Here is a 21111-nt window from a genome sequence, read left to right as displayed (position 1 = left end):
TTGAAAGCATTGTACTAGGCATATTTCTTGAACTTGAGGAACCAAAAATCTTGTGAGGCCATATGATAGATAAATAATGAAAGTTAGTCAATACTATCAGCAACAGGAGGTTAACACCAAAGAGTAACAATTACCTGTGCCCTACAAGCTCTGCAGAAAGAGTCCATGTATACTGGGAAGGCTGCACAGAGTAGACGGAGGAATGTTTGGGGGAAGCGGAGAGAGGAGAAGGGTGAGCTTGGGTGGTAGAGAGGGAAGAGCAGAAATATACAAGTCCTATTCAAGGACAGGCTGCCAATCAATGCAGAAGAAAGACTTTATGCTGAGGTTTATGAAGAAATGAAGTTAGAAAGACAGAATGAGACTCTTTAGTGAAAGAACTTGGATGCTAGTCTAATTTGGTGACAAGATTATTTGTAAATTAGCAAGGTTTCTGTGCAGAAGAAACCAACAAAAGTGGAACTGAGGGCAGATTCACCTAGCGGTTGATTAACCTTCAGTAGGAAGCCTGAAGATCGGAAGCCGCATTAGTAGGTTACTGCAGTAGCTCAGCAGGAGGTCTGAGCAGATAGGATAGGGGTAGAAATGGAAAAGAGAGGAGCAGGCACAAAAAGCACTGGGAATTAGGAGCAAACAGTTGATAAGTTATTGGCAATTGGTGGATAGGATGGAGAGAGGCATCAAAAATGGATAAATGAATTGAAAATATTAATATAAAATAAAACCCAAATATGGCCAATAACATACATCAGAGACATATATGCCCGATGGGGCTTCTTTGAGAATGCAACATCACTTGTGTCCCTTTACCAAGCTTTATATTGCGATATGCTTATAATGTTTCTTTATGTACTTACATCTCGAAAAGTCTCGCTTTTCATGTTTTCAACTTTTGTATTTGTCAGGGGTTGCATGGTTTGCATTTCCACTCCAGTCAGCACACTTTTCTTTTTTCTCTGGAGAGCAATGTACAATTGATATAAGAGTTTTGTGGCTGCCCCAGGCTTTTCTGTGATGATATCGTGGGCCACGTTCTGATCAAACTGCACACCCAGAAGGTGAAGTGTGGGCTCCAAGCGAGAAAAATTATTAAGTTTGGCACTTGAAATCCTAGGCATTAAAATATTTTACATAATTAGACACTGAAATAAAGCAAACAACAAATATCAGAGGTATTACCATGATCCCATATTATGAATTATCCCATGTTCTTTTAAATATATCAATCCTCTCTAAAACCACTTAATCACGTAGATACATTGAGATTTTATGTATTGTCTTAACTCCATGCATTTATTTCTCTTGAATGGCTAAACTAAAACCCATTAATTTCATATACTCTTCTACTTAAATAGATGCTAGAATTTCTGCAAGAAGTCAGTACAAAAACATAACTAAATTTCTTCTTCTAAATGGAAAATCTTAACTATTGTTTTGAAAAATATTTTACTCAGAAGACAAAATTGCAATTTAAATGTCCATTTCTTCAACTGATGTCATTACTAGAACCTGAAAATAATCTTATTTTCAGTTGCAGTGACAACTTTCACAGTAATCCCCTCAGGCATTATCAGAAATATTTAATTAAATAACATTAGCTATACAACTAAATTAGTTATGTAATCTTCACTGTACACTTCATATTACTTCTTCAAGAATCGCTAAAGACTTTCTACAATATATGTATTATTGAATCACCTATCATCAAATTAGGCTCACATTTTAGAAGAAATTCATTAATTCATTTATTAATTTACTCTCTCAACTATACCAATAATTTGTTTAATTTAATAAATTTTTACAAATTTATTAAAGTCTTACAAAGATAAGACACCCTGCCCTTTAGGAGTTCATAGTGGGAAAACAGATGAATAACAAGTAGTGATACATTGATGTAACTGTTGTAATAGAGGTCTCAAATGACCTAGGGCTGTCAATAAGCCTGTGAATCCAGTGGCAGAAAGAAAGCAAAAGATGTTAGATGCATTTTCAACTTTTGTGCCTCTCTGTGATCCAACTGAATGCAAATGTCAATTTTAACCATTGGTCTATTTTCTCCTTACTTTAACTTCCAAAATCTCAGTGACATTCTTTGATGGAAAAAATACACTGAATATACTTAAATATAAGTCAAAGTCACATCCTCTCCCTGAAAAAAGATGATACTTTAGAACAGAGGGAGTTGGTGGAATTTCTAATATTATAGGGTTACTCACTCAGTAACTTCATTTTGGACTATAATATTATTTGGGGAAGATACAATGACTTTTAATGACCTCAACTGAATGTTTAGAAGCTGAAAGAGATCACTTAGCACTTCTTTTTAAAATTTATTTAATTAATTAATTTATTTTTGGCTGCATTGGGTCTTCGTTGTTGCGTGCAGGCTTTCTCTAGTTGCAGTGAGTGGGGGCTACTGTTCATTGCGGTGCGTGGGCTTCTCTTGCTGTGGAGCACAGGCTCTAGGCATGCAAGCTTCAGTAGTTGTTGCACGTGGGCTCAGTAGTTGTGGCTCGTGGACTCTGGAGCACAGGCTCAGTAGTTATGGCGCACGGGCTTAGTTGCTCCGCGGCATGTGGGATCCTCCTGGACCAGGGATCGAACCTGTGTCCCCTGCCCTGGCAAGCGGATTCTTAACTACTGAGCCACCAGGGAAGCCCAATTAGCACTTCTTAAACTTTATATACTGTTCCTAGTATATTATTTCTCAAGAGAGAGCTCTCAAGCAGTGGTTCTAAACCTTTTTTTTTAAATCACATATACCATCCTTTGGAAATCTGATGAGAGCTATGAAACCTTTTCCACAGGAAAGAAAACACACATTCATGCAGATACACAAAATGTGTATACCATTTGCTGGTATATGTGAACCTCCTAAAATCTAGTCTAAAAGTGCCTGTTAGCTGCCAAGGAGGTGGATCTGGGGAAATATAGGAATGATTTATAAATATAAATAAGGAGCCAGTATCATGGAAAGGCCAATGTCAACAAATGTAGTGACACAAGACACTGAATTCCTTTTCCAGTTCTGTGGTATAACTTATCGTATTTCCTATTTCCTCTATTTGGTTAAGTATATTTAGTGTGGCATACCACATCAACCAAACTTTGAATGAAATATTTTAAATTGATAAAGAGAAACAGATCTTAGAGGGGATAAGAAGAGATAAGGAATGCTACAAGGTAATCTTATCAACAAAAAGGGTAAAACATTGTTTTAGGTCTTCTCATGTCATGTCCAGTTTTGCAATTTGTTCCCCCACAAATGACCTTACAGTTTGAGATAACAAACACAGGACTAAAATGATTAGGGTACAGCAGACCATGTTTTGAAGAGTCTTATTGTGACAGAGGATGGTCAAATCAAAGACCTGTGTTCACATTCCTTGGACGGGCACCTGGCATCCCCTTTTGATCTTCCATCTCAGTTCATCATTTCATGTCCTTCCTATCCTAGGAGTCCTGTATGCCTTGTCCACTACACTTACTTGGAAAGATATGGCCTGAGAGCCGCTTTTCAGGGATTTTGCCTGGGTCATAACCTTGGGCTTCAGAGGTTAGAGGCACCATAATTCGGGAGGGAGTATCCAAAAACAAACACTATTCATTTCCAAATTTTATCAAAATTTAGCCCTGTACCCAATAAAAGTGAAGAACACTTCCCCTCCTCTTTCTTGTATTACACAACCCCCAGAATGCAGTGTAGCCTGCTAACGCTAGGGTTCAGTGACACAATAGGCTTTAAAATGGCTTTTACGGTCTGGCCGAAGTGTCCAGGTGTAATAGTATTTCCCTCTGGAAGCTTTTAATATATACTCTAAATTTCCAACCAAAATTTTGGGAATATAACTGGTGTGTAAATTGGTGGAGTCCACTCTTGTTACAGTATATGCTCAATCAGTATAACATGATAATCAACAGTTGGTTTTGAACCCAGAGAATCCACTGGGACATCTTTGCTCTGAAGACATAGCATATGATGTAAATGATGACACCCGAGGGGATAAGGAATGTATTCTGGGAAAAGTCTTCTCCCTCTCTACTTGCAGTCCTTATTTGCCAAGGGATGATCAATCTCCTCTCCTCCTTGCCACTTGGTGATGGAATACATCTCACAAAGTAATTAGAAGCTGCCCTCCCAAAGGATATCCATGTTCCTTTACTTTTTATTCTTTTAACTAATCTGCTCATTTTTCACCCTCTGAGATGGACTAAAGATATCCCAAAACAGAATTCTTTCAGAGTTAGATGAGTTATTCTTAGGATTAAGTAATTCCCAAAGCAAATAACTTCTAATTATTAGCAACATAGATTTAGTTTACTGTTAACATTTTAGACTAAAGACCCTAGAAAATATTACACAAAAATCCCCAAATCATGAGCTCTGGCACTAGCTAGCTGTCTAAAACACAGGCTTTACAAAGAAGGGTCCTTTTCCCCACTAAATACACTATTACAAAGGTCATATCCACAGATTTACTAATTCTTGCCTTCTTTAAAATACCATGTGCCCTGGAAAAAATGTGGGTTGTTCCAGGAACTAAAGATGGATAGTATTTGGTTGTCAGGACAAGTAGGTCCCTCTCCCCATGTTAAGAAAGGTAATGACTCAGTGGAACAGAAAGTGAGTCCTTTTCAGTGAGTGAAAGGCAGGACTGCTACACATGATAATACTCAGGGCACACTCCTGTGCAGGGGTGGGGCAATACCTGGCATGAGGTTGTTTTATCCAAAAAGGGGCTTCTTTTTCTTTGCACAGAGGTCTTTCTGCTCACTAAGACCTGTGTCTTCACAGTTACCTCCATCCATATGGGGTCCCTATCTCCATTTCACACAAAGGCCTTCCATGGCCTGGCTAACAAGAGCCAACTTAGTACACGTGAAATACTGCACACATGATCTGATCAGTATGGTTCTTTAAGTTTTCTGTACCGAACCAGATATGCTTTCTGAAATCATTCATTTATTTAATAGAGAAACATTATTGTGTGCCTGCTATGGTCCAGGGACAATGCCTGGAGCACAGAGAATAAACATACTATGCAACTTTGAGCAACTTTGCAATCTAGTTAAGGAGTAAACATTCATATATTCATTATCAAACATTATTTGGGCTCCTTCACGTGGCAGTAACTCTGATAAGAACTGACATATAAATAAATAATTATAACTTAATGTAATAAAAAAAAGGGACATCCAAAGTGTTATTAAAACAAAGAGAAAAAAACAAAGAGGAAAAGAAAATTAAATCTGCTAGGGGACCAAACACAGTTTAGAGAAGGGATGGATTTTTAGCTGGATCTTAAGGATGAATAAAAGTTTCTCATGGTGGAAGTGAAGGACAAATGTTAATATGCAAAATTGCAAAGCATAACAAAAGCACATGACATGTTTGTGGACCAAAGCAGTTTATGTTAGGGCTCCAGACCGGTGGAAAATGCGGCTGGAAAGGTGGATGAGGGTCACACAGGGAAGCATTTTGTAAGACAGGCCTTGAGAAACAGAAACTGGAATATCTAAAGTTTCTTAAGCTGATGGGGAAACCACACTTAAAAATGTGGGTGTAGAGCTCTATCTGCCTACGGAGAAGTTCAAACAAGGTGTCTAAATGCAGGATTTATCAGGATATGTAGCCATTCATTAATTCAAAAAACATTTACTGAAAGCTAAACATGTGCCAGGCCTGTGATGGCCCTGGGGTTGCAAAGAAAAATAACTCATACCCATAACTTTAAGGCACTTGAATGTACAATGTGCAACGTGAAAGAGACACAAAAAAAGAAACTGACAACAAAGTGACCAGTGTTATAATAAGTAAATGTACAAGATAACTTTATAACTTTCATAAAGGGATAATAAGCAACAACAACAAAAAAGGGTTGGAAACCTGGTTACATGCAGACCATCACAAATCAATCTGGTCATATGAGAACTTGTGAGAAAGCAAAAGGAGAAAAGAAGGGCATAGACACTGACTTAGCTACCCTGGAAATCTTATACCTTAGAGGCTGATCCTGGCTTCCATTGGAGGGGAGGAAATTAAGGTAGAAGCAGAGTGGGCACAGGGCTAGGAGCTCAGGCAGAGGAGGCAGTCGGGGCTAAGCTGTGAAGGATCGTGTACCCCTTGCCCTTGAGGAAGAGATGTGAGACATGGGGTGTAGGGTATGTATTAGAATGTTACCCAGTACCCTATAAGCTTAAGAATGGTCTGGGATTAGCAACAGATGCTTATTTGGCATGAAAATGTATTTCCAGTCCATGGCTCCTCTTGTATTATACTATTATTACCTGTACAACTAGCATAATCTGGATTGTGAAAGAATGACTCACCTCTAGAATGGAGGTACCAGATTCTTTTGCCTTAAAGTCTTGCAACATAGGTACTGCTCAATGGAAGCCTACTATTCCAAGCAACCAAAAACTAAGAAATACTTGAGTGGGAAATATCAGGTTAAAACATGGAGATGGAGCAGGATGTCAGGAATGGTAGAGCAAGGACCTCCAAAAATCCATTCCTCCATAAAGGCAATAATAAAACTGACAAAAATTATGAAAATCAACTTTTTCATAACTCCAGAAATTATCCAAAGGCTTGTAACAATCTAAGAAACATTTATTTAAGAAAAAAACTTAATCTTAGTTAAAACAGAGAGTTTTTGATCGTTTTAACTTGCACTACTCACATTCCCTTCTCCCCAGCTCTACAGTAGCCTTGCAACAATAGGAGCTGTAAAAACCAGCAGCCTAGCAGCCATCAGAGAGGACAAACAGGTTTCAACCTTCTCAAAAAGTCCTATCCTCAGGACATTGTCATTATTTGATATTTTTTAGAGCTCAATCACTGAAAGAAGACTTATTCCCAGGGTATTAGTGAAAAACAATCAGTGGCAATTGTTTAAGATCACAGCGACCTAAGGCAGTGATATCACTGGAGCAAATAAGAGTCTACCCAAAAACTTAAAAGGAAGATATAAGAATAAAATATCCATTGGGCGCTTTGAAAAGCTCTGATATATTCCTGGAGATCTAGAGGGCCATATGCATGTGTAGGAATGTTTGGATAAGCAGGAAAGACAGAAGGAGGCCCAAATCTCTCACCTCTGGCTGATCTTGAGGTCCTGTACAAGCAGGAAGTAAAGGCTAAGGCAGGGTTGTAAACTGTGAAAGCATTGGAGACACCTCAACAGACTCACAGTCTCTCAGTCAGGAAAGATTTATCAGTTTAAGATATTTTTAAATACCTCTGTTCATTTGCTGAGCTCTGTTCATTTGCTCTATTCACTAAGCTAACCAAGCAGAGTCTTCAGCTGCTGAACAGACTCACAGTCTCTCAGTCAGGAAAGATTTATCAGTTTAAGATATTTTTAAATACCTCTGTTCATTTGCTGAGCTCTGTTCATTTGCTCTATTCACTAAGCTAACCAAGCAGAGTCTTCAGCTGCTGTACACAACAAGGAATACAGACTTTCCAAAATTAGTCCAAGAGAGTCATTAAACAAACAAGCAGCAGCAGCAACAACCACAAACCATGGGAAGGTGGGATAATCTGAGCTAACTCGTATTATTTTAAATGTCTATTTTCAACAATTATGAGACACACAGAGAAAAAGGAAAGTATGGTCCATATATAGGGGGAACAAAGCTCAATAGAAACTCTCTGAGGAAGCCCAGATGCTGAACTTATTAGACAAAGACCTTAAGTCAGCTATTATAAATGTTAAAACAACTAAAACAATTCATTTTTTAACCATTAAAAAAGAAAGTATGAGAACAACATCTCAACAAAAATAGAATATCAATAAGGAAATCGAAATTATAAAAATAAGAACCAAGTGGAATTCTAAGGTTGAAAAGTACAATAACTGAAATGTAAAAATTCACTAGAATAGCTCAACAGGAGATTTGAGTTATCATCAGAAAGAATTGGTACACTCATAGATAGATCAACTGAAATTATTTATAGGAGAAGCAGAAAGGAAAAAGAATGAAGAAAAATGAACAGAATTTCAAAACACATAAACTCATTCTAATCATGAGAAAAAATATCAGACAAATTCCAACTGAGGAGCAATGTACAAAATACCTGACCAGTTATTAATTTTTCTAAACTGTAAAGATTATCAAAAACAAGGAAAGTCTGAGAAAGTATCTCAGCCAAGAAGAATCTAAGAGACATGGCTATAAAATATAATGTGGTATCCTGGTGAGATACTGGAACAAAAAAGACATTAGATAAAAATTACAACAAATCTTTGGTACAAAATGTACCATACGAATATGAGATGGTAGCAGTAGGGGGAACTGGATATGAACAATATGGGAACTCTCTGTACTATCTTTGCAATTTTTCTGTAAATCTAAAACTGTTCAAAATAAGAAGTTTATTTTTAAAAATCAACAAAGCCTCAGAAACCTGTGGGATACTGTCAAGTATACTAACATACACATAGTGGGAGTCCCAGAAGAAGAGAAAGAAATGGGCAGAAAGAACTTTTGGAGAAATGATGGGCAAAAGCTTCACCAATTTGATAAAACACAGGACTGCAGGAATACAGAAGGTATTAAAATGGGGCCCATCTAGAGATGAGGGCTTGCTGCAACCTTACAACTTTCTCTCCATTATACTCCTGGGACTATGAAGTATGTATACGTGAGGAAGCAGCAATTTCCATACCAATGGATGCTTGGCTGGTTTAGGGGAATCTTGTGGTAAATGATTCTTTAATGTTAACTTTGGGCTAAAACCATCCAAATGCCAAAGGAATTGACCTTTTTTAAAGTAAGGAATAATCTCACTAACCTGCTTTCTGAAAATTCTGCAAAATCATCCTGAAGTGCAAACTTGTGCAAAACTTCTCCAATTAGATAGCCATTGGAAAATGCCTTTGCAAATGACTTGGTACCTGAATTTTAGAATGTAGAGATTAAAAAAGTAAATATAATGTTGTACATAGAGTTTATATATTTTCATTATGTACACATAGAGTAAAACTTCATAATTTAACTTGAACTCAAAATGCCATGAAAATACTTCTAAAAGCATCTTGTAATAACCAAATGAAAATATTGAAGTTTAACAGTAGACATCTTATAAAGACCCCTGAATAAATGTAGATCAGCAGTTGATAACATATGACATTTTGAAGGAAAAGACAACTTTTGATCAAACCAAACAAAACACAACCAATAAAACATATAACCTTAGCTCTAAAAACAAACCCTCAGCATATTTTATAAAATTATACTCTAATACCTTAGTTATCAGTAAAACCTGTGGATGATGATTTCATATTCTGGCCAGGTAAGGTACAATCTAACTTCTTTAAACCTCAAAACTTAATTTTAACCATTTTGCAATGGAAATTTTACAGAAATCATCTGCACCTTCTTAAATAAAGCCTGCTGAACATAATCAAGCTTTTCCTTGTTGGCTCCAGGGTTTACTCCAGTCTAGTTGGTCTTCTGTGCAATGATGGAGACAGCCCAGAGGAAGACAGACTTTGGAGCCAGAGATACCTATGCAGGAATCTTGGCTCTGCCTTTTACTAGCTGTGCAACCTCTTCCAAGCTGCTTAAGCTTAAGCTTCCTGAGTTTCTATCCCCTCATCATATCTATATCTATCTCAGAGAGCTATTTTAAAGATTAAAGGTAATGTATGAGAATTCCTTGATACCATGCCTGCCGCATAGTATGAAAGTAATGATGAGCGCAGAAAAAGAAGTTAAGTGTTAAACAGAATTTGCTTTCTTTAAAAATGTCCTTAGTTTGGGGTCCCTTGTATTTTTCTTATGAAGTGAAGGGTATAGGGTTACACAGTATTCAAGAATGATATACAAAATCGATACATAAAATAAATTATATTGTCATAAGACAAAGCCATCATCTCTCAAATGACTTCAAAATCGTCCAAAAATCTTCAGTGTATTTCTATCAGAGTCCTTTAGGCAAAAGCAATACTAAATATCTATAAAATATTATATATTATCACAGTATCGCAAACTCATTCATACTGAATTATCCTCTTTTATCTATTTGACTAGTAATAAGGTGGCTATCTGAAAATGAAGAAAAAATAATTTCTTCATGATTTGTAGAACTGATGCTTGGTGCGTGGTTGCAGGGAGGTGAGTTGAGTTGCTCCATAAAGGCCACTGTACAGAGTCCTTACTCAGAAGACTTCACATTATCATAAAACTCTTGCATATTTGACATCAGCCCACAATTTTGCCCAAAGCTTTCCCAATATCTGTTCTCAAAGTATTTTATACTCAATAATACCCCAATTCTTAGGTTAAATCAATATAATTATAAAGTAGTTTAAAAAGATGTCAACTATTCTCACTGATTCTGTTTTCTTGGGGTGAGCCCCTAAGCTATCTACCACTAAAATCTAGTGAGTGCCTTCTGGCATCATACAGCAGTAGTCTTGGAAGCAACTGAAATCCAAATAGCTCCTTCTGCCCCCAAAAGGCAGAGGTGTGCCAGCTCCTCCTGCTGAGTCACTGCAGATTTCTCCTTTCCTCAGAGACTCACCACTGCTGGCCTCCAACGCTGTTCCCTGGTTTTCGGCTGCCACCACTGTCCTCACTGTGCCATCTGGGCTGCTCTGGCTGTGCACTGCACCTCTTCTGGCTGTTGCTTTCTCCTTTCTGCTTCTTTCCTTTTTCTCTTCTATAGCCCGTCCCTATTCTTAGCTTTCTGAAGTGCCATTGGACATACAGTCATCATCAGACTATGGATTCCTACTAAAAATCTAAAGACTATTATTTTGTATTCAGGGGCTACTGCTATGTCGCCTTTGGGCGGTCTCGTTCCTCCACTCTCACTGGATTTTGCCCTTTGCCTATTGTTCCTGTTGACTGAAGACCTGAAATCTAGCCTGTGAATAACTGGGGAATAACTGTATCCTAGTCCATCACTCTCAATTTATCAGGCAAATGGTCTGTAGCAAATTCTTTGCTACAAAGAGTCACTAGAAAAATAAAATCATAATTCACTTCCTTTGAAGTGGCAGGACTTATTAATAAGGCAATTCTGATATGGTTAAAATAGGGGCATTTTGGATATAAAGGTCAAAGAAGAACAGTAAACACATTATTTCACTGTCAAGTAGTTTACTATAAATAAGTATGAAAGCATGTGTCTGCAGCTCTGTGTGTATTAGACACTCTCCGATTTTTTTCTTTTTTTTTGTTTTACACCCCAGGAACACAGAAGAGAATAATGAGTGAAGAGCTATAGCAAAAGTAACAGAGAGAAAACACATAGAAAAAATGAAAGAGGAGGAAAAAGAAGAATACATGCAAGAAATCAGATGAAGAAAGAGCAGATAACCAGGAATATGTAGATTAAAAAGTATGGAAAGGAAGATAAGAAGCCAGAGAGAGAAAGAGAAATGGAGAGAGGCGAGGGGAGGGAAACAGTAAGGAGAAAAGAAAACTCAAAGGAAAGATTATTTTTTTCCCTTTGGTTTATCAAATTTTCCTTCCCAGTACATGTTCTGGAATACCATGACTAACTTCATGATGGCCACCTCTATAAGTTAATTTGCACTCACAACTGGAATTACCTACAGGGAAGAAGAGGTGGGTTGACACTAGGATAAGGAGCAATGCAGAATATGAGAAATACATGAACCATGGGACCCCAGTGACGTTCTTCACCCTGAGCTCTAAAATGATCTACATCTGGGAAACGTTGTTCAGCAGCCACTCAGCCATGCCTCCAGTCTTCCAAGCCTCAGATCTGATACCCATCATTTTCATTTGCTGAAATCTTTGATGTGGGCCTTTGTCTACCTTAGGCTGGGACAGAGGGCAAAATGGTCTATGTGTTTCTCCACCTGAGCCAGCTGGAGAAAGCACAAAAGAAGATAAGCCTTCTACATTCCAAATGGTAATGAGGAGAGCACAGGCTCTGGAGAAATATTCTCTAGTTTGACTCTTTGACCATTTATAAGCCCTAAGACCTTGGATAGTTACACAGCCTCAGTGTCCTGTCTTTAAAAGAGAGAGAATGATGGGTTCTACCTCCTGAGAGTTGGTTTGAGAATTAAATGAGATAATTCCATGTAAAGTGCGTAGCATAATTCCTGGCATATAGTAAGTGCTCAGTGATCATTTTATTGTTATTATTACTGCCTCCTAATCTAAGACAACAGGTTATATCAATTACACAACTGTTAAGCTCAGTAATAGATCCTCAATGACTACAGTACAAACATCTTTATCTAAAGGTAACTCAGTACTCAGAGAACAAATAGTTGACCCTATCCTTAAATTCAGATACAGGCCTACTCTTGGGGCCAGGTAAGCTATAACACTCTCGCCAGTCTGGGGAAGCACATGTAATCAGACATAGTTGATTTTTACAGCAAACCATTTGAGTGGGAGAAATAAAGACAAAACGTAGCCTCACAGCATTTCTGGTCAAGTTTTGCCACCAAATGACTAAAGAGATTTGGGGATTTGCGGATTGTAGACAAGGGGCTATAGACCTACACATTCTATGCTAAGTGCCCTTTGCTCCTCCTTCACTAGAAGATCAAAGACCTAGCCTAGGTTTTTTTTTTTTTTTTTTTACATCTTTATTGGAGTATAATTGCTTTACAACCACATTTTAACAGCCACTATGGAGAACAGTATGGAGGTTCCTTAAAAAACTACACATAGAGCTACCATATGACCCAGCAATCCCACTACTGGGCATATACCCTGAGAAAACCATAATTCAAAAAGAGTCATGTACCAAAATGTTCACTGCAGCTCTATTTACAATAGCCTGGAGATGGAAACAACCTAAGTGTCCATCATCAGATGAATGGATAAAGAAGAGGTGGCACATATATACAATGGAATATTACTCGCCATAAAATGAAATGAAATTGAGCTATTTGTAATGAGGTGGATAGACCTAGAGTCTGTCATACAGAGTGAAGTAAGTCAGAAAGAGAAAGACCAATACCGTATGCTAACACATATATATGGAATTTAAGAAAAAAAAATGTCATGAAGAACCTAGGGGTAAGACAGGAATAAAGACACAGACCTACTAGAGAATGGACTTGAGGATATGGGGAGGGGGAAGGGTAAGCTGTGACAAAGAGAGAGAGAGGTATGGACATATATACACTACCAAACATAAAATAGATAGCTAGCGGGAAGCAGCCGCATAGCACAGGGAGATCAGCTCGGTGCTTTGTGACCGCCTGGAAGGGTGGGATAGGGAGGGTGAGAGGGAGGGAGATGCAAGAGGGAAGAGATATGGGAACATATGTATATGTATAACTGATTCACTTTGTTATAAAGCAGAAACTAACACACCATTGTAAAGCAATTATACTCCAATAAAGATGTAAAAAAAAAAAAGCCAAGCAAATTTACTTTCATTTGAGAGAGAAAAGCAGCTGCTGGTGGCTGGGTACTGGCCTGGCCCAATTAGGCCCTGGTGTTGCTAGGAGTTTGCCCAGCACTCACAGCTAGACCTCGGCCTTCTGCCGAACATAATTTCACATCACACCAACACCAGACAAGGCTACTCAGTGACCCTGATGGATTAAGACAGAAACAAAATCTCTCTGTAATCATGTCTGAACTCAGCCCGAAACAGTATTGGCCAAAACACAAAAAATGATCAAATATCATCCCCCTATTCTGACTGATATGAGTGGTTGCTGCTTTTACTTTTTCCTTGCTTTGCTCTCCCCACTTCCTAGATAAGTTTTGTTAAGATATCCAATCATAGAGTTGTCTATGCTCCCTTTACAGGTTCCAATTCAGAGCAAAGCGCTGCTTCCTTGAGCCCTCCCCACAAAACACCTAACACAAACCCAAATGCTATAAGGCCTTTCTAACATCCTCTTCTAGAGAAGCCCCACAGTTCCTCACGGTATGTGTTGCAACAAGTCAGTAACTCAATTTTGTTCAACTACAGGTGTATCCTGTGCTCTTTGGCTGGAGGACCTTGACAATTTCTTTTCTTCCAGTACCAGAATAGGATGATCAATTTTTATAATTTTCTCCTTTGAAGACTTCATCATAATTCTCAAGATTTACTATCTGAAACAAAATCTCAATTGCTATATTATATAACCTTCTTTAATGGTTAAAATTTTGGGTGGCATTCTTGGAACTTCATATCTTAAAATTTTGACATTGATTTATACAAGTCTTCCGTTATTAGATTTGCTGTCTCAATTTCTAGTCAACAGAGGCCAAATTTCAATCAAGGAAAATGCTGCTGAACCAACCAGGAAATATCAAATAATTTGTTACATTACATGACAAACCATGTATTTCCTAATGACCCTGAAAGGCTAAAGTATGAGAAAATGTGTGGTTTAATAATACCTGGGGGAAAGGGGAATGAACTAAAAGTCAGCATACTCAGAATCTGCTACTAACTTTCCACTACCTAGTTGTATAACCCTAAACAAATCTCTACACATATCTGATCTGATTTCCTCACGTGCCAAAGAAGAATTAAATGATGTCTAAGATTCTTTTTCAGATCTAAAATTTTATGTCTCTATGATACGTCACAGGCTAATAAAAGGTCACTACAATACATTATAAAATATGGTATATAAATAAATATTCAATAGGATTTTTTGATATCTCTATTTTTTTCTTAAAATAAAATTTGGTACTTTTGAAAAAATGTGGACATAAGACCTTTAGTTAGTGTACAAGGGAACCCAGATTAAGTATAGTTAGTGCACAAGGGGTTAGTTAGTCAGTGCACAAGGGGGTCCAAATTAAGGATGTCCCTAAAATTTGGGATATCAGTAGAAAATATCACTCTCTAAAACAAAAACTACTGAGATTTAATACAAAAGGACAGACTTAGCCACCTATGGAAACCCACTTATAAACCCAATTAACAAGGAATATAGGCCATCTCTTAAAACTCACAATAATTTATCTATTTAAATTTTGTATGCATCATGTAAATGATAATCTTGAAATGTATTAAACTTATTCAGAATAGAGATATGCTGCAATGGAAGAAAAATACACAAATATCATAATTTTAGAAGCTTTTGTAGTAGCAGTAACACTGGAAAGTATCATTGAACAGTATGATTTCCCCAAGCACTGGGGGAAGAGAAGGAGGGAATCTGACTTTAATCTAATCTAACTTAATCTAATCGAATCTAACCACTCACTGATATCTAGATAAAATATCTCTAGAGCAGAAAAGTAAAACACATCAAGTATTAGCTTGATTTGAGGATTCTTTTGGTAATGTCTAATTTCTAACTGTCAAGGAGCAATCTGATCTATAAATTTGGTCTCCTCCTGAGTGTACCAGCCCACCAAGACATGCATTACTTTCCATTGCCAGTATACATTATTCTGCTGTCCTTTTCCACATGATGAATTGGTACTGTAGCTGATAAAATCAGCAGAATGTAATTTCTGTTAGCATGTGACAATTCCTAAGAAGTTGCTTTAAGTAAGAAAGCAGAGCTTCTGAAATCACAGAGGTGAGGATCAAAGCACCCAGGGTGACCTTTTTGAGATGAACAAATCCATAAGTTTCGGTCAAAAACAATACTTTGCCCTACTTTTGTTTCACTCATACATTCTCATGTAATAGACAATTATTTACTAAGTGCCTATTATGTGACAGACACTATAATAGACATACTTCTAAAGTGAGAGGCAGAAAAGTGGTTGAAATAATATTTGAGTATCTAGCTCTAGTATAGATGATAGGCACTGTGGTAGATATTTTCCATTTGCAATCTCATTAGATATCCTCCCAAATATATAGCAATTATTATTACTTCTCAGGGTATAAAATTGCGACTAGAGATCATTATTTATAATTTGGCTACTACAAAATCAAGACTTAGGGATACTAAACTTTCTTAACTCAGTTTTCTCTTTATTGGTTCCTTGTTACTATTGATAACAAGGTTTAAGACTATTGAAACAATAAAAATATGCATAATGAGGTATTTACAATTTTCAATATAGCTCCATCCAAAATCCAAAATCATATGGACTGTCTTATGCATCCATTTTTACAAAGAATCTGATCTGTTCAGTACATGGAATTCAAATGCTTCTACTCATTTGTGGAGAATGTTTAGTTATGACATTCTGATGCCAGTTTCCTCTTACAGTGTATTCACAGGCGTTTTGTAAAACAGAGGCAATGCTTATTCTTGAAAATAACTGAGAGTTTGTAAAGAATTTTACAGCAGATCTCTTAGTAACATTATTCTATTTTGCTTATTTTTGTTATAAAAATAATTGCTTGAATTTCAGATGTGATTTTATGTTGAACAACTTTTTGTATTTTAAGACATTTCATTAACATATACGTCTAAGCATTATTTTCCAGGTCAAATGGTTTTGTTAAACTTAACTCACTGGAGATCCTTAGCTTTAGCAACATAGATGTTGTCATAGATGTAGTGTCAGGTGTTGACACTAATCAAGCCTCTGGTGACTCCCAGAAACCTCATTAAGTGGAGGGAGACTATTCTCAACTGAGGATCATTGAAATTCATTTTCTTACTGCTGATATTCAGGGTAGTGCAGACAATACAAAATTCAACATGAGGTGCTTTATCCAAATTGACTTCTACCTTTCAGAATAATCCAGAAATCAATCGGCTTTAGCTACCTCTCCAATGACAGCAATGCATTCACTTGGCATTCTCATTCTGTTTTCTCTGTCCCAGCAAGCAACATATGGACTGAACCACTTTTTAAAAACATCAATAAATCCACCTTTGTCATTTAAGCATCTAGGAATTAGGTTATGCCCTGTGAAGTTACAACATGCCTGGGGGGTTGAATTTCTGTACTGCTTGTGATTTCAAAATGGACAATAATCCTCATTAAAAGGAGCTCAAATGAATACACTTGGGAGGGTAAATTTTTTTTTAAATATATTCCTTAAGCATACACTCTAATATATAATACAGTGCCTAAGAGCACTAGTCAAAGATCTAGCTTCAAATTCTAGTTCTAGTACCTACTAGATGGGTGACCCTGAACAAATTACCAAGCTCACTCAGCCTCTTTTACTCATCTGTACAACTGGGACAATGCCTCTTAGAGCTTTTTTAAAGATTAAAAAAGAAAACCCATGTAAAAGGCTTAGCACGGCGTCTGGTGTAAGTACCTAAGTGTTCAAGAAGGGATAACTTTTATTCTTCTTCTTCTTCCATTTATAAACTTTATTAGAGAAAATAACTCTTATGTAACCCTCCAATACTTCAAGATACTTACTATATTTCAACCAAAATGTTAAACCTCTTTTTCTCCTATTTTGTCATGTGATGTTTGATCTACTTCTTTAATTTTATATTTAAGCAAAAAGCCAAATAACACAGATGTACAAAAAAAAAGCCAGCAATCTTCTTTCCCAGGGTAACCAATACCAATACACTGGTTTATATCCTTCCACACTTCTCTCTATGCTTACACAAACCACAAAATGAAGAGTCCTGTGTATGTCAACAGCCCAGTATATGCCTCTCCACACTCTTCTCTCACACATTCTCATGCAACAATGAAATTATACTGGTTACAATAAGCTATAAATTTTGTGTTTTACTTGAGCATTCTTTTTTTTTTTTTTTTTTTTTGCGGTACACGGGCCTCTCACCGTTGTGGCCTCTCCCGCTGCGGAGCACAGGCTCCGGACGCGCAGGCTCAGCGGCCATGGCTCACGGGCCCAGCCGCTCCGCGGCATGTGGGATCCTCGTGGACCGGGGCACGAACCCGTGTCCCCTGCATCGGCAGGCGGACTCCCAACCACTGCGCCACCAGGGAAGCCCTACTTGAGCATTCTTTAGGTCAAAAGTTATAGCAACTAACTCATTTGTTCTAACAACTGCATAGCAATCCATAGCATCATCTACCCAAGTATTCTGCTACTGAAGGGTATTCAAACTGTTTGCATTTTTTTTCTTTTTGCCCCTACCATCCATGTAGCAATAAACATCCTTGTTCAAATGTCCTTACATATTGGTGATTTTATTTTTGTATGATAGTTTCTGTAAAGGAAGACTTGGCATTACTATGTCTCAGGGACTATTCTAAATGTTTTACATTTATTATCTCATTTAGTCTTGACACAACTCAATGCGATATTATTATTACCCCTATTTTGAATATCATAAAATTTAGGTAAATAAATTGCCCAAGGTCACTAGCTAGGAAGTGTGAATAAGTGATTTCAACCTAAACAGTCTGGCCTCCAAATCCTTGCTCTTAACAGGATCATTATCCAGCAATTGCCCAATTACTTTCCCCAGAGGTTGTACCCACTTAACAGTCCTTCCGTAAGAGTTCCTCTAAACCATTCTAAGCCTTCCATTGTACACCATAGGATGGCTTATCTAATGACAGAAATCAACTGGCAGTGTGCTTCTTAGGTGCACAAATCCTATCTTGTTTGTTTCCAAACACAGTTGAATGTGTGCCCTATAGTCAGAAAAGCCTTTTACAATATGGAATTTGGTTACTTAGGGGATTGTCTCTCTCTTTTTAGGCTCCTCTTAGCAACTCGGATCAAAAAATGAATATGTATTGCTAGTGAATGGGATGCAGAATACTGCAGCTGTTATGCTTCGGGAAAGCAAACACTGGGAATTTTCCATTTATAGTTTATGTTATTTAAATTCTTACTTAAAAAGTCTCCAGTCTTTTAATATTCACGGAATGAAGTAATTCTTCCTCCTCCTCTCAAAACCAAAATTCCCAAACTGATTACAATTAGAATGGCATACTACTGTTTTTCTATATTTCTTATGAATTTTATTTACTTTTCTCAGAAGTGTTTCAATATACAACAGAGTCTTAGGGACTTGAGCAAAGGGTGCGGTTTTTATTAATCAAGTAAATAAACCAAATTAAACTCAGCAATTTATAACTGCTTTTCTTCGGAAGAGTGTATCTTAAGGGCATGTTATTACATTTTGGCTCCTATGGTGAGAAAGAAATATGAAAAGAAAAATGCTAAACGCCACCCTGAGATCAGCATCGTATTTTAGGTGAGGAACAGTCAGAGACACATGGGATGATCATAGAATCCTGGGGAAAAAAGTTACTGCGATTCTGGGCATGTGCCGGTGGTGGTTTGGCAAAGAAAAAATCCGGGTTTTATGCCTCAAGAAAGGCAACTGGAGAAGCTCCAAAAGTTAAAGATCTTAAACGCTGATAACAAATACTGTGTGGCTGCAGAGACACGACTGATTTAGCAAATTCTGTGGATGACTTAAGACTTAAGGTTGAGTTGGCACTATTGCCCCTCTGGTAGCAAGTTGGCATTATGCAAGGATGCTTCTGGGAAAAACAGACTGAAATGATTCGGTCTGAAAACGTCTTGCTTTGAGCAAAAACATTACCAGCTGGAAAATGAACTGCTTAAGAGACAACAGAAAGAAGTTGAATGGGGGGGGGGGGGTAGTGCTATTCTGGAATTTTGGTTGTCACAGAAGGTGCCAACATGTAAAACTGCCTCTGTGGTTGTGAGATTTAGAAACTTGGGGCGGCAACTTCATGGCTCGGGGAAAATCAGGTTAGTGAAGAAGGTCAGCTTTGGGAAGAGTGAAAAGTGGTCAGAAGCAGCTAATGTGTACATTTGAGCTAAGACTGCTGAAATTTGTAAAAGTTAACAGATTCTGCATTAACTCATTTCACACACCCTCCTCTCCTGCGAGGCAGTTAGGTATGGCAAGTATGGCTGGCTCTGTTTTATACTGGAGGAAACACACCGGAAGAAGGAGAAGGTGTTGTAACTTGTCCCGGGGCACACATTCAGTAGCGCGGTAGCTGGCTTTCAGGCTTCATACTTCGTTGGCTTAGTACTACACCACGCTTGAGTGTGAAAGGAGCAATGTCAGGGCCAGACGATAGAGTCTAGAAAATTCTTCTCTCCAAAGGAGCAAGGGAGCCCTCCCTGAAGCCTCTGACGGCTGAGCACCACGGTAGGTCAGAACCTGCGGGATTGGGACCACCGTGATGATGGATACCTCTGAGCGGCAGAGCGGAGGCGGGAGAAGCCCTGCAGCGGCTGAGGTGAGCCGGAGCGGGCAGCTAGCCCCTGCCCCGCCGCCACCTTCCATCAGCGCGCCGCGCTCCAGGCTCCGCGGCCCCCTCGCCCCCGGCCCGCTCTCCCCAGGCTGTGACACTCACTCACGGTCTGGGACACCTTCAACTCCTGGTTGAGCCACTGGCACAGGATCTCCGACATGGCTCGGCCTGCGCCTCCTACCGCAGGCAGGTGCCAGGAACGCGCGGGAAACCCAGTCAGCCCGCCCGCGTCCTCCTGTTGCCAAGGGCGACCCGTTGCTAAGGAAGCGTCTCCAGGCCAGGGCTAAGGGAGAAGGCTGGGAGAAGAAGGGCGCCAGAGCCCAGCCGAGGAGGACAGAAAATCGTGACTTGCCCCCTGCTGGCGGGTAAGACCTGGATGTGCGCAAGCGCAGTGGGCTTCGAAGGCCGGGGGACGGCGGTGCGGACCTTCAAGAGCGCTGTTAGCAGAAGTGGGGTGCGGAGGGGCGAAGCAGGGAAGCTAGTGGACTGAGCAAGGGGTTCTTGGACAAGCAGAAAGGAAAGAAAGAGTCTTGATTGAAAGGGAATTCTTTTCTTCCTGTTTGTCTCTTAAAGAAACCTATGGAAGGTCCTACTCTAATGGCCAGTTTTAATTGCTACATTGTATGGGCTACACAGACAGGGACAGAATAGGTCTTATTCACCTTTTAATCCCAGAGCTGGTATAGGTCCTGACCCGCAGGAAGCATTCAAGTTTTGTCGGTGGTGGTGACAGAACTAACATTTAGGGTAATTCACATCTTTATATTGTTTTGAGAGGTGAATGTTTAATGAGCTTCTTTTCTGGTCAGTTTTGCCTTCCAGGTAATATTTTAAATTGTATTTTGAGAAAGACTCTCACTTTGCCCAAACCCGAGTCAGCCTCCTCTGAGCCCTCTTCCCTCTGAGGTCCCACCTTGAACTCTGTCCTTGGCCCCTTTGTCAAGTTTTAGCAAAAATCCTGCTGGATCAGTTTAGTGAAAATCCCCCACCCATATCTGATCTAATACCTCATTCCTCACCCTTGATAGCTGATCATTCTGGCCTGTCTTC

The 21111-nt window shown here is 38.6% G+C and overlaps 1 protein-coding gene across 1 annotated transcript in view; it reads right to left on the bottom strand.

Annotated features, from left to right (window-relative positions):
• SPEF2 (sperm flagellar 2) overlaps nucleotides 1-20372 on the bottom strand; it is a 171036-nt gene extending 150664 nt beyond the window's left edge. Inside the window, 3 exon segments of the mRNA XM_067730508.1 lie at nucleotides 858-1110; nucleotides 8801-8903; nucleotides 20164-20372. Coding sequence (XP_067586609.1) covers nucleotides 858-1110; nucleotides 8801-8903; nucleotides 20164-20221 — 414 coding nt within the window. The 5' untranslated portion in view covers nucleotides 20222-20372.
• Between the last annotated feature and the right edge of the window lie 739 nt (nucleotides 20373-21111).

The sequence above is a fragment of the Pseudorca crassidens genome, chromosome 3 (genome assembly GCF_039906515.1).
Source record: "Pseudorca crassidens isolate mPseCra1 chromosome 3, mPseCra1.hap1, whole genome shotgun sequence".
Lineage (NCBI taxonomy): Eukaryota > Metazoa > Chordata > Mammalia > Artiodactyla > Delphinidae > Pseudorca > Pseudorca crassidens.
Note: the sequence above shows the minus strand (reverse complement) of the source record. Positions and strands in the feature narration are given on the sequence as shown.